Raw genomic sequence first — 12,679 nt, forward strand, 5'->3', positions numbered from 1 at the left:
CTTCCGGACAAGCAAAAGGAAACACATCCTCCACAAACTTTACATCACGAGAGACAAAAAATTCCTTCGTATCAAGATCAAACAATCGCCACCCTTTCTTACCAAATGGATATCCCACAAACAAACACTTTCTGCTCCGACTAGCAAATTTGTCACCCTGAGTTTTTTAATTATGAGCAAAGCACAAACACCCAACAGTACGAATAGCATCAAAAGAAGGAGGTTTATTGAATAAAATTTCAAAAGGTGTTTTATTTTCCAATTTGGGTGTGGGGGTACGATTTATGAGATGAGATGCAGCAAGAACACATTCACCCCAGAAAAAAATAGGCAAATTGGCCTGAAATCTGAGAGCCCTCGCAACATTCAACACATGTTTATGCTTCCTCTCTACCCTCCCATTTTGTTGCGGAGTACCCACACAAGAGGTTTGAAACAAAATACCAGTGGCGGAAAAATAATCGATCAAACAATTAAATTCTGTACCATTATCACTTTGTACAACTTTAATTGTTTGATTAAATTGTCGATCAGCCATAGCAACAAAAGCCATAAACATCGGAAACACTTCTGTTTTATCAATCAACAAGTAAATCCAAACAGCTCGGGAAAAATCATCAACAATTGTTAAAAAATAACGAGCTCCACACGACGAAACATGGCGATATGGGCCCCACAAATCACAATGTATTTTCTCAAATATTCTAGATGCATTATTATCACTTAAAGGAAATTTGTCTCTAGGATGCTTAGCACGTAAACACACTTCACAATCCTTTGCTAAACTACTCTTATTCTACTGACATGAGGAAGCAACTTAACTACTCTCTCGGAAGGATGCCCCAATCGTCGATGCCACAATTCCAATGCGGACGTTGCCACGACAGTAGACACATGTTGCACCACGTCCGGTTTGCTAAAATAGTATAGTCCGTCCCTCCTAACTCCCGTTCCAATCAGCTCCTTCAGTGGGTCATGAATAGCACACATATAAGAATTAAAAGAGACAATAGTATGTAAATTATCAGTAAGTTGGGGGACGGAGAGTAAGTTGCAACGTAAATAAGGCACATAAAGGACATGATGTAAGGTGATTTTATCTGACAGTCGAACAGAACCTTCCAAAGAAGCAAGCACCTTTTCACCATTAGGCAAACCAATAGGACAATCAACAGTATGGACATCAAACAACCAAGATTTCTCACCGGTAACATGATGAGTAGCACCAGTGTCAATAATCCAAGAAAAAACATCAAACTTACCATTCAAGCAATTTTCGGGAATTGTAGCATTACCAAAAAATCCCGTAATAGCCTTCCATTGATCGGAAGTAAAGTGCTAACCGACGGTAGCGTTATTTGATGCGCCCTTGAAACGAGTAGGCGTAATATAGTCCCCGGGTCGGTCCTATAGGGAGAATTAGACTCAATTTTGGGTGGTGGTGGAGGAGGTACGGCGTCACCGGCCATGGAAATTTACGATGAAGAGAAGAAAAAAAAACGTGTGGCCTAATACCATGTAGAAACTATACAATCTTGACTTATTCCATTCATTCACCAAGAGAGAATATATATAGGATACAATCTTGAACCCTAGTGAAACAAGGAAACTAAGATCCTAGTGAAACAAGGAAACTAACTAATATATGGTAATTAGTGAAACAAGGAAACTAACTAATATATGGTAATTATCTCCCTACAAATATGCTATCAAATAATATCAAATAATATAAAGATATTATATCTCAATAACATTGCTTGTCTTGTGCTATCCTGCAAATGACACGTACATATAGCACCTACTAGTTGGTATAATTAATCTTCTATTATCTGCCTTTAAGTAACCTTTTGCTATAATCTTGGTGTTGTTCATAACATTACAATGGAATCCTATCACATTAATGTTATTTGCTGTACCTCCGCTTACAATCTTATATAATATCTTATCAACTCACTAAATGACAATTAAAGAACGTGTTAACCCATGAGTATATACACCTACCAAAAGGATACAAAATACAGCAACAGAGTGTAAAAACTAATTCACATAACTAGTACTAGAATATATCACCAGCATTAATATTTGGAAAGATAAAAAAGAGTGCCCCATATGATTTATGGCAAGGATTTGTGATTTACATTTGTACGACAAAATTTGTAATGAACCATGTGAAAATAAAGGAAGGAAGTCATATATGGATCTTAAAACAACATTAATGATCATATACATCATTTTCAGTTGAGCATCCAAAAGTAGTAGTCAGCTGTCCCGTAACATGGGATCCAAAATTACTAGCATTAGTTAATGCATGAAAATGACGTTGAACTACATCACACCAATTATAGGGGCACTATCACTATGGTTTTAATTTTTTGCATCAATTAAGGGAGCTACATTCCTGCCACAAATTAGAAGTTTTGTCCTTTTCTTTCAAACTTCTTTTTTAGTTTGCTTCTATAATAATTGTATGTAACTTTCAAATCACACTTGTTAGAATTCTAGAGGATTTAACTTTGTATCTATTGACCATATTGCATGCAATAAAAAGAATTTCACTATATGTGCAATTTAACAAGTTACTATAAAAGTTTGCTTGCCTTACTTTTTGGTCAATAATTTCATTTTTATTATAACATGATCTCCCAATTGGACTCGCAAAAGGTAGGAATTTCACCAAATAGCCGCCTGTAGTGACCTTCTTTAAAACATATCTAATTTTAAAATTATTTAAAGTTTAATCAGTTTTAGAAACATCAAGATTGAACCTCCTATTGGTGCTTCTTAGCTTCGAGTCTGAAGCTTGAAAAACCAAAATTCAAATCCATAATCTAAAATTTAAAACTTTAGTGCGGCAATTTTTAACTTCATCCATGGCTATGAATTTGATTTTGAGACAGCTAAACTTTTAAAACTTTGGCCATTCATTAAATAGGGGTTCTAAAAATAGCACAATCAAGGCACTTAAACAAATTGTATGTTCATATCTGTACAAAACATGGATTAGTAACTTGATAAGTCCACCATGACCATAGTGGACATGTGAGGCCACTGCTCTTGAACCAGCTTAGCATTTCCTATAATAACATGATCTACTAAGGGGTGTGATTTCTCATATTCCTGGTTCAGTTTTCTTGCAAAAACATCATAAGAAATAAGAATCTATAGGTCAACACTGAATATATATGTAGATACAATCTTGTCTACTACACTCATATGTAAAGTGTCACTGTGCAGCAAGGAAGCTGAACAAATGGATCTACAAAACTACCACCACCTTCAAGCTGTAAACTGAAGTATAGCAAAGTGTGAGGTACTCAAAAGAAGGAAGAAGATAAAGGGTAAAAATAATAATCAAAGAAACATTGCCTTACTATATTTACAAAGGCAAAATACATCAAAACACCCCTAAACTATACACAAAATGTCGATATCACATCTAAACTATACGAGCCACCTATTACACACCTTAACATCTTAAAAGTGAATTTAATTCCCCCCTACAAGCTGACGTGGCACAAAATACAAAAACAATTAATAAGTGGCGCGTTTTTTATAAAAAAATATTTTTTTATTCCATTTTTTATTAAAATAAATATTTCTGTACCCCCCCCCCCCCCCACCCGCCCCGCCCCTCTATCACTCCAAACCCGCCCCACCTCTCTTTCTTCTTCATCCCTGCACGCACGGCTGCACCTGTTACCCCTGGTTTTTTTTTTTTTTTACATTCTCTCTCTCTCCCCCCCTTCAACGCCGCTGCCCCGCCCCTTCCCTCCATCTTCACGCCAAACCACCCCCACACCCGAAACCCCTCCCTTTCTTCTTCGCCAAACCTTCCATCACAAATAATCACATTGCCACCATCAATTTCACCATCCTCACCTGACCCACCATCAAAAATTAAAACCTAGCACCATTAATATAAATATGTCAATCAATTTTTGTTGATTAGGATAGTAATACCAAAAAAAAAAAAAAAAAACATGAATCTCGATGGTGGTGATGGCATCTTTGTTTATAGCTAGTAAATTTGATGGTGGTGATGAAATTGATGATTGGGTTTGGGGATAGTGATATGCCACCGGTGATAATGGAGGTTTTGTAATGAGCGGGTGGGGGAAGAGGAGCGGGTTTTGGGGGGGGGGGGGGGAGGGGGGGGGGGGGGGGGGGGCAGCAGCAACAACAGCATATTGAATAGTCGGTGCTGTTGAACAGCAGCAGCAAATTGAATTTTGGACGGGGTGATGTAATTTCGATGGTGAATTTAGTTGCGGATCTTGAATTTATGGTGATTGTTTGCAATTTCTTATAGTGGCAGTAGTTATGAAGCGATTTAATGGTTGATTTGGTTGTGGGTAGTGAAATTTGTGGTTAATTTTTTTATTTTATGGTGGTGGGTTTGATGGTTGGTTTGACGGTGGTGATGGGTATGGTGGTGGTGAAATTGATTGTGGTGGTAGCGATGGATATGGTGGTGGTGAAATGGGTGGTGGCAAATTTGGTGGTGGCGGATATGGTTGTGGTGAAATTGGTGGTGGGGGTGGTGGGTTTTGTAATGAGTATAGAAGAAAAGGAAAAAGAAAATAGTGCAAATTAAAAAGAAAAAAAGAAAAAGAACTGAAAATAATAAAATTTATTTTATTTCCATGTGGCGCTGACGTGGCATGCGCGTGTGGAACACCACACGCTGTGAAAGTAGTATAATACTTTGCAGGGTGGTCTTAAATTCACATTGAAGATGTTAAGGTGTGTAATAGGTCGCTCGTATAGTTTAGGTGTGATATTAACATTTTGGGTATAGTTTAGGGGTGTTTTGATGTATTTTGCCTATTTACAAAAGGCTATGAGCGGTAAGTAATCTATTAAATCAAAACCCGAGCAACGGGATGAACACGATACCTACATTGTGAAATCTTCCCATCTCTGCCAATTTGAAAGCTTATGTATTTGACGGGCTCTCAACTTGCTTGTTTTCTGAGTTTTTCGTGTTATGACTATCCTCGTTTAAAATGACATTGTTCCCTCTGATTACCATCATACCACCCTCGGGTGGACACTGAGCGTCGTCTGTTGTGGAGTCCGGTCTCAGGCTGTCATGTAATCTTGGAGAATGCCTCTGCTCAGCTGATAGACAGCGGTTTGAAGTAACATTCAGGGAGTACTCCATCGCATAGTGAGATCGAATAGCTGAACTAAACAACGGTTGCATAAATCTCTTCTTTTCAGGAGTCTCACGCAGAGAAATTCGACAAACTGGGCACGTGGAGTGCTGCTGAAACCATATGTCAATACATGTTGCATGGAAAGAATGCCCACATAGTGGCAAAATACGTAAGGCATCCTGCTCTTGATACTCGGCAAGGCAAACAATGCACCTATGACAATAATTTGGAGAGGAAGTTATAAGGTAGCTGGGTATGTTAAAAATTTAAAAACAACAAACACATCTAAAGCACTAAGGAGACAATCTATGTATCATGGACACCTGCAATACTCCACAAGCAACAGAATTTCCAAACTACAATATACAAGATAGGCACACCATAAAAGCACCTAAGGATGTGACCTAGTGGTCAATAAAGTGGGTTGAGAACCATGAAGTCTCAGGTTCAAATTGCAGGAAGCAAAAAACACTAGGTGATTTCTGTCCAAGCCTTGGTGGACAGTTAAGCGGTACATATGCAGGTGGGATGCAGCAGCAGGTATCCTGTGGAATTAGTCGGGGTGTGCACAAGCTGGCCCAAGACACAAAAAAGATAGGCACACCAAAAAAATTGGTAATAATATAAGCAAAAGACCTCAACTATTTTTTTATTTTTATTTTTAATTTTTAAAAGGTGACATCCCTTTAGGTTCTTACTCCAACATCAGATGTACAGAATATGGTTAGCCACGTTTTTTCAGCGTTCTAACAATGATAAAAATTCAACCTAAGTTACTCGGACTCTTCATTTTCGGTGCCGCACCCGTGTCGACATGACATGGGTGTGGGATCCGTACCCGATCTGGTCAACTGTTTTTGGATACTTTGACCAAAATCGATGGAAAAATTCCAGACAGATCTAATGATTTCTATAATCAAAATAAAAGCTAAGGTAGACCTGAAGAAAATGGAATATCTTGTATATTGAAATTTCTATGTGACTCCTTTTCCTTTTATCTCATTCTTCTCTTGATCAATATTTTCTCCTCAAGTTTTCCACATAATATCTCATAATTTAGGTTTTATAATTCTATTTTTAGATATTTCAATTATTTTTAGCTGAATCCCGCACTCGTATCCATACTTGGATCCGTATCCCCGAATCTTAAAATTTAGATCATGAAGGATCCGACCTCTAGATCCGCACCAGTATCGGACACCCGCACCCGAGTCCGAGCAACTTAGAATTCAACTATGGTCACATGCATGTTGAACATATATCCCATCAATCAACACCGGGACTATTTTACAAACATCTATACTACATAGAATACAGTACATGATTCCAACAATTATAACCAGAAAAAGGCCATTTCTCTTGTATGATGAATGACGATTATTATACTACATTCAGAAGAAGCGTGGGTGCATTTTTAAAGAGGGATATTTTTGGCACCCCAATTCAAAATGCAATTTCTGATCTTGTATCTCCCTTGAACTAGTGCGTCTCCTTCAAGCCCTCCTGATATGATATCTATGGTCGTCGAAGCCCACTAGGATAGAATTACACTTACGCCTTGCATGGCTCTCAGATAAAGTTTCTATGGCCTGAATCGGAACCCATAGATTGAAGCACCTATATGATACAATCATATTACACATATATCTACTACCTACCTTATATATGATGCTTTTAACCCAATGCTAGTCTGCTTCTATATTCTTCAAAACCTGATACTACAAAGAGATAAGGATACTTTTTTATCTTGACCAGCAGAGACGTAAGTCCAGGTCCAGATGGAGAAGATGAAATGCCCTAACAATTCTCGGTTTCCTATGTTGCTTCATACTAGATGTACTCATAATGTATATGTAGCCTAGAAGTTAGTAAACTCTATTAGGCCAATCATAGACTAGAAGTCTCATCGAAGTTTCTAGTTTAATAGTCATATTCAATACTTGTAACACACGCTTTGACAGTTAAATAAAAAGTGAACGTTCATCTTTTAGTACGTTGGATGACAAATAGTGTCCCATTACATATAGTGAAGCTTATAAGAACTCTGAAATAAAGTCCCGTTATTCATTGAAATAGAGAGGAAAGAGTTAACAGCAACCTTTAAAGTTTAGAAGTTGTTCGTATTTCAATCACATCAGTGGTCATGTGCAGTCTAGACCATGTTTCTTAAGTATAAAACCAATGCTAGCTTCTAGTCCTTGTCCCTCCGAGAAATTTCCAGCTGGTTTTGTGGAAAATCTGAAGTCTCATGACCAAAAAACCTATCCATGTCATGTAGGAACTAGGAAGACCAAGACTAGTTCACGAAGCGTGTGGCAAAATCTTAGACACCTTGAAACTGTTGTTTCATCTGCTGTGTTTATTTAACACCTTTTCCCATATAGGCATATATAGGAAGGCCCTAATCTTTAATGCTTCTGATTTACTCTTCCTTTCCATATATCTAGAACAGAGTTTTGAGGCTCTAAACACATAATTGAACAAAGAGTCTATGCAAAAGGAAAAACAAATGCGGTGGCGGATCTACATAATTGAGCAGGTGAGGATGTACCCACTACCTTCGGCTCGACTTATACATATATATAATTAAATACTTTTTAATCCTATATATTTATACATGTGAGCTAGTAGATTCTGGATTCGATCATTGAATCAACAAGAGTACAGTACGTCTCAATTGGGTAGCTACTGCAGTCCTTCATTTACTCATAATATCAGATACAGAGCACAGTTGAGGTCAGAGGGTGGATCTTTCCAGTATAATGGTAAACCCTGGTGATGCAAGCTCTCATCTGAGCAAATGGTTATATTTGAAGAGAAATACAAACAAGAAAAGGACTTCAAAGATTTCGAACCTGAGCTAAATTCAAGTATTTCTCCATGAAGAAAGTATCAATCACTACTCAAAACAAGTTTAAATTTATGAGAATTAATCCGGTCATATTTAATGCCTCATAGGCTTAATGTTGGCTGTTGGTTCTCCAGAACTGGAGGAAGACAGCACAAGCAAAGCAAAGGGCAGAGCGAATGCTACTGAATTCAACAGAACACCAGTTTGAGCATATAACAATTCTCTCAACCAAGAACACCTTTTTACTAAATTCACCTTATCACCCCCCCCCCCCCCCCCAAAAAAAAAAAAAAAGAAGAAGAAGAAGAAGAAGGCCTTCTTCTCTTGTTCTGGCTGTCCTGATCGCCTTGTCCCAAATGATTCGAATAACTCAAATTTTGGAACTAAATCTGATTTAGTTTCTCCAAAAGAAATTCACTTTGCAGAGCAAGTGGACCATAAACACTTATTCTTAGTTGTTAAACTAAGTAAGAACTTATGACAAAGACCATAAAAGCTTAAATCAGGGGCAAGCTAAAACTGTCTTACAAGTTTCTTCTTTGGTATGTAATCCAACAAAATTTTCACTGTTTTCAACAAAAAGTAGATTTGCTTACTGCAAAGTCCATCTTATGAAGAAGTCAAGAGCCACCAACTGGAAAGAAGTGCTATTTATCTATAGCTTGTATAATATGTAGAACTTGAAGCAAACATCAACTTACTGAGCATCTTCTGCAGAGGTAAAAAACACATCGCCGTACTTCTTTGTCGGGAAGTTGGCAACAGCAAGAGGCTCGAGACCATGTAAACCACGCTCCAACTGTACAAGTTAAACATACACTATTATATAACCAAAAACCAGTATTAGTGATTCACAAGAAAAAATCATTCTGCTTCATTAGTAAAAGAAAAAGCCAAGTAGTGACTAAAAGGGTATATTTTTAGTACAGTTACTGATCCATATAGCTAGGTTGTGAAATGAGGACAATAAGACAAATTGATGTTTGTTTGAAAGGCCTCTCAACGAAGAATATGACAAGTCATAGGCAAGAACCTGAAATTTCCACAAAACATCTTTAACAACCTACACATCAAAGACCTAAGTGGCCTACAGGATTGAATATGTACTATGCACCGGCTACGGCTAGACTATCCAACCAATCAAAACTGCAGTCATGATCAGATTAAGTAGGCGCTTGGACATATATATTATTTGCAAATCAGTTTTTGTTTTACAATTTTGTCCATTATTTCAACTTCAGTTTGAGCTAAGAGAATTTGAAATTGGAAAAAGTGGTTTGAGAAATATTTCACTCACAAAACTGCCACTTTTTTCCGAGTTAAATTCTGTCCAAACGCAATTTCAACTTCCAAACACTCTTTTTCAACTTCAACTTCAAATACTCATTTTTCTTCAAAAAAAAAAAATAGTAGCATACGATAAATAAAACAACACAATACTACTAAACCAGTAATGAAAACAAGTGCTTACAATGCTAAGATCAGATCTAGAAGCATATGCAAAATCGCGCCGTCTAGCGTTCAATTGAATTCTTGCACAAATTAGCCTTGTGCACACAAATACTATGAACATGGTACTAACTGCAAATCCAATCACAGTCATCACCAAATTTGTCCCTGAAGATATCATTTCACCAACTTGTTTTTTTCCCAAAATAGCAACTTTACTGTCCACTCCAATAGCCCAAGACTTTAAATTTCCAAGAAAAGTTCAAGTTTTGCTCTGCTCATTCCAACATAAAAGCAAATTCTACACTATACCCAACTCATAGAATCACAAGAAAACATAAAGCCAATCCTTAATAACATAATTAGCATCCTCCTTCCCCACACTTTCACTTCCAGAAACTATATAAATAAACACCTTATAATACTTTATTTATAATTCTATCAAAAATCTAATATTTTTAACACTTGAATAATTTACTTTAAAAAAATGCAGCCAAGAACCTAATCTTCACTTTCAATTTCTAGCAACCCTTTTCTGGAATTTCTTCATACCTCATAAAAATATAATCTTTCTAACACTTCAGTGAATTACTTGAAAAATGCAGCCAAGAACCTAATCTTCACTTTCAATTTCTAAGCAACCTTTTCTGGATTTTCTTCATAACTCATAAAAATCTAATCTTTTTAACACTTTGAGTAATTTACTTTAAGAAATGCAGCCACGAACCTAATCTTCACTTTCAATATCTAGCACACTTTTCTGGAATTTCTTCATACCTCATAAAAATCTAATCTTTTTAACACTTTGAGTAATTTACTTTAAGAAATGCAGCCAAGAACCTAATCTTCACTTTCAATATCTAGCACACTTTTCTGGAATTTCTTCATACCTCATAAAAATCTGATCTTTTTAACACTTGAGTAATTTACTTTTCAAAATGCAGCCAAGAATCTAATCTTCACCTTCAATTTCCAAGAACCCTTTTCTGGATTTTCTTTATACCTCATAAAAATACCATCTTTAGCTCTCTAGTATGTTTCTGCATGTATATGTAATGGATATTTGAATGTAGAAGACTTTGCATTTTAATCAAGAAAGAAGAGAGTCAGCATGTTTTCTTAATATGGTCATATGGAGAGAGAAAATTAAGAGAGAGAGAGAGAGAGAGTGAAGTGTTACTGGTAAGAGAGAAACATGGATCTTATATTATGAGGAAATTAGTGAGAGGGATTTGTGTGAGAGAGAGATCTCAGATCCATAATCATAGTTTAGCAATGGAGTAGTTCTTTTTCTTGATTAATGGAGTAAAACCAAGTAATTTCACTTTTTTTTCTTTTCATTTGCAATAACAAATTATAATTAAATACTCCCCCGTCCCAATTTACGTGTCTCACTTTCCTTTTTAATCAGTGTAAAAAAAAATATAACATTTCAATACTGTATTTGAAAACAGTTTAAGTTTATGAGATAGATTTAACATCAACACAAATATATATATCTTGTTTTGAACCATAAATTTCGAAAGTTATTCATTTTTTTTTCCTAAACTCCGAGCCGAATCAAATAGAGCCACATAAATTGAAACGAAAAGAGTAATATATATTAAATTATTTCATAATTAAATGACAAAAAATTATTCTAAAAGATATATGTTGTGCTTTAATACAAATATAGGGTAAGAGCAAGAATTTATCAAAGATATATATCGTACTTTAGTATAAATATAGGGTACGAGTAAGTTTTTCTCAAATATATATATCATACTTAAGTACAAATATAGGGTACAAGCAAGTATTTACCATTAGAATTAGGACCATCACTGTCCTGATTAATCATTTGATGAGCAGTATTAATATCATAACAGCCATTGTTGCTCAAAAAGGGAAGAAAGTCCATGTGAAACTTAGGCTTCTTTTTTTTTTTCAAAAAAAACAAAAAATCCTCTTTCCGTTTCATTTTTGGTTAGTTAATTGTATGACATTTGATTTATGATTGTGCATCTATTGATTTGACACAAAGGTAATATAAATAAGTTTTTATAGAAAATACTACTACTACCTATTAGGCATGATCAATATTAATATTGTTCCACTTGAATCTGTTGGTTCAATGGAGCTGACTGTACCTTCATCGAGCCCCAATCAAAAATTAAACAATTCTTTTATTGTACAAGTGTCACCATACATGAGCTTATTTCATAGAGTATATCTTTTAACCCTTTCCATTTCCTATTAATTATTGGATGCGTTTCCATTCTTAATCAGAAATTTGAAGTTTAAATTTTGAAATAAACGGATTTTATAAAATAAAAAAAAGAGGTATTTCGTCTTAAATGACTATATGTAGTTTTGACTTGAATTAATAAGATCAATGAATTTGGAATAGCGGATAATTATAAAAAGATTTTTTTTTCCTGATACTCTCATCAATAATGGTCTTTTTTTAAAACATACTGGTCTTTAATATAATGTGAGTGATTTCAAGATTCTTCTCGTGCTGATATAACTGTCTTCTTCCCGCAAGCATTAATATACCTACTCATTCATAAATTATTCATACATTAAAATATGAGACCCCTTAAAATGTTTAGTCAATATATATTTTATTAGCTGCACTTAGCTATTCTTGAGAAATCATAGAGCCAAATGTACTTTTAATTAGACGCCGCGAAACTAATTTCTCACCTGTGATGACAAGTCAAAGCTAGCACAATATGAGTGTTTTTTTTTTTCTTTTACAATATGAGTGTTAGATTAGATGCAAGGTCTTTTTTTTCTTATATTCTTTTTAAGAAAATTTAAATGAAATTTAGGTTACCGTGGATAGCAATTAAAATTATTCAAATCAGACTAAAATTGTCCATGTTACAATGATCGGGTAGTTAAGAGGTCTCGATTTGAATCGAAATATAACGACGACTTCAAATACCTCTTGACAATTGATATCCAATTGAATTCCCCTCTTCTTCTTCTTTTGTTAATTGAAAAAAGTATGATAATAATATAAATCAAAAAATCAAAATAAAAACTATTAAAGTAAAAATAGATAAAATAAAAGATTATCGAATTTAAAAATGAAAATTTAGGTATTGTAAAGTGATTATTTTTTATTATATTAATAAAATAATAATTGATTTTTACAAATTCAAAACAATTGAAAATATTATTAAAATACATAATATAGGAACGCAAAGTATAATCAGATTGTTAACTTAATTTA

General features: G+C 35.1%; 1 protein-coding gene across 4 annotated transcripts; it reads right to left on the reverse strand.

The window, feature by feature from the left end:
* Positions 1-604: 604 nt before the first annotated feature.
* LOC132615118 (RING-H2 finger protein ATL34-like) lies at positions 605-10,760 on the reverse strand. Of its 4 annotated transcripts, none has more exons than XM_060329689.1 (4): positions 9,482-10,760; positions 8,712-8,809; positions 4,901-5,372; positions 605-963 (listed from the first exon to the last, which is right to left on the reverse strand). In XM_060329689.1, exons 1-3 carry the CDS (start codon positions 9,638-9,640, stop codon positions 4,937-4,939), a joined length of 693 nt encoding a protein of 230 aa, XP_060185672.1. In that variant the 5' UTR covers positions 9,641-10,760; the 3' UTR covers positions 605-963; positions 4,901-4,936. The 4 variants fall into 4 exon arrangements, with proteins under 4 accessions (XP_060185672.1, XP_060185671.1, XP_060185670.1 ...); XM_060329688.1 differs by lacking the exon at positions 605-963 and adding an exon at positions 3,089-3,288 and having other exon boundaries at positions 4,897-5,372; XM_060329687.1 differs by lacking the exon at positions 605-963 and adding an exon at positions 3,089-3,288 and having other exon boundaries at positions 9,482-10,759.
* Positions 10,761-12,679: the final 1,919 nt, after the last annotated feature.

Source organism: Lycium barbarum, chromosome 10, assembly GCF_019175385.1.
Source record: "Lycium barbarum isolate Lr01 chromosome 10, ASM1917538v2, whole genome shotgun sequence".
NCBI classification, from domain to species: Eukaryota; Viridiplantae; Streptophyta; class Magnoliopsida; order Solanales; family Solanaceae; genus Lycium; species Lycium barbarum.

What these genes read in the sequence shown, in the direction of transcription:
- LOC132615118 (XM_060329689.1), bottom strand. Translation starts at nt 9,640, where the DNA reads ATGATATCTTCAGGGACAAATTTGGTGATGACTGTGATTGGATTTGCA. An exon ending in CTAGATCTGATCTTAGCATT is followed by an intron (nt 8,810 to 9,481) that starts GTAAGCACTTGT and finishes TAACTTGTACAG; the next exon opens with TTGGAGCGTGGTTTACATGG. An exon ending in ACCTCTGCAGAAGATGCTCA is followed by an intron (nt 5,373 to 8,711) that starts GTAAGTTGATGT and finishes TTATTGTCATAG; the next exon opens with GTGCATTGTTTGCCTTGCCG.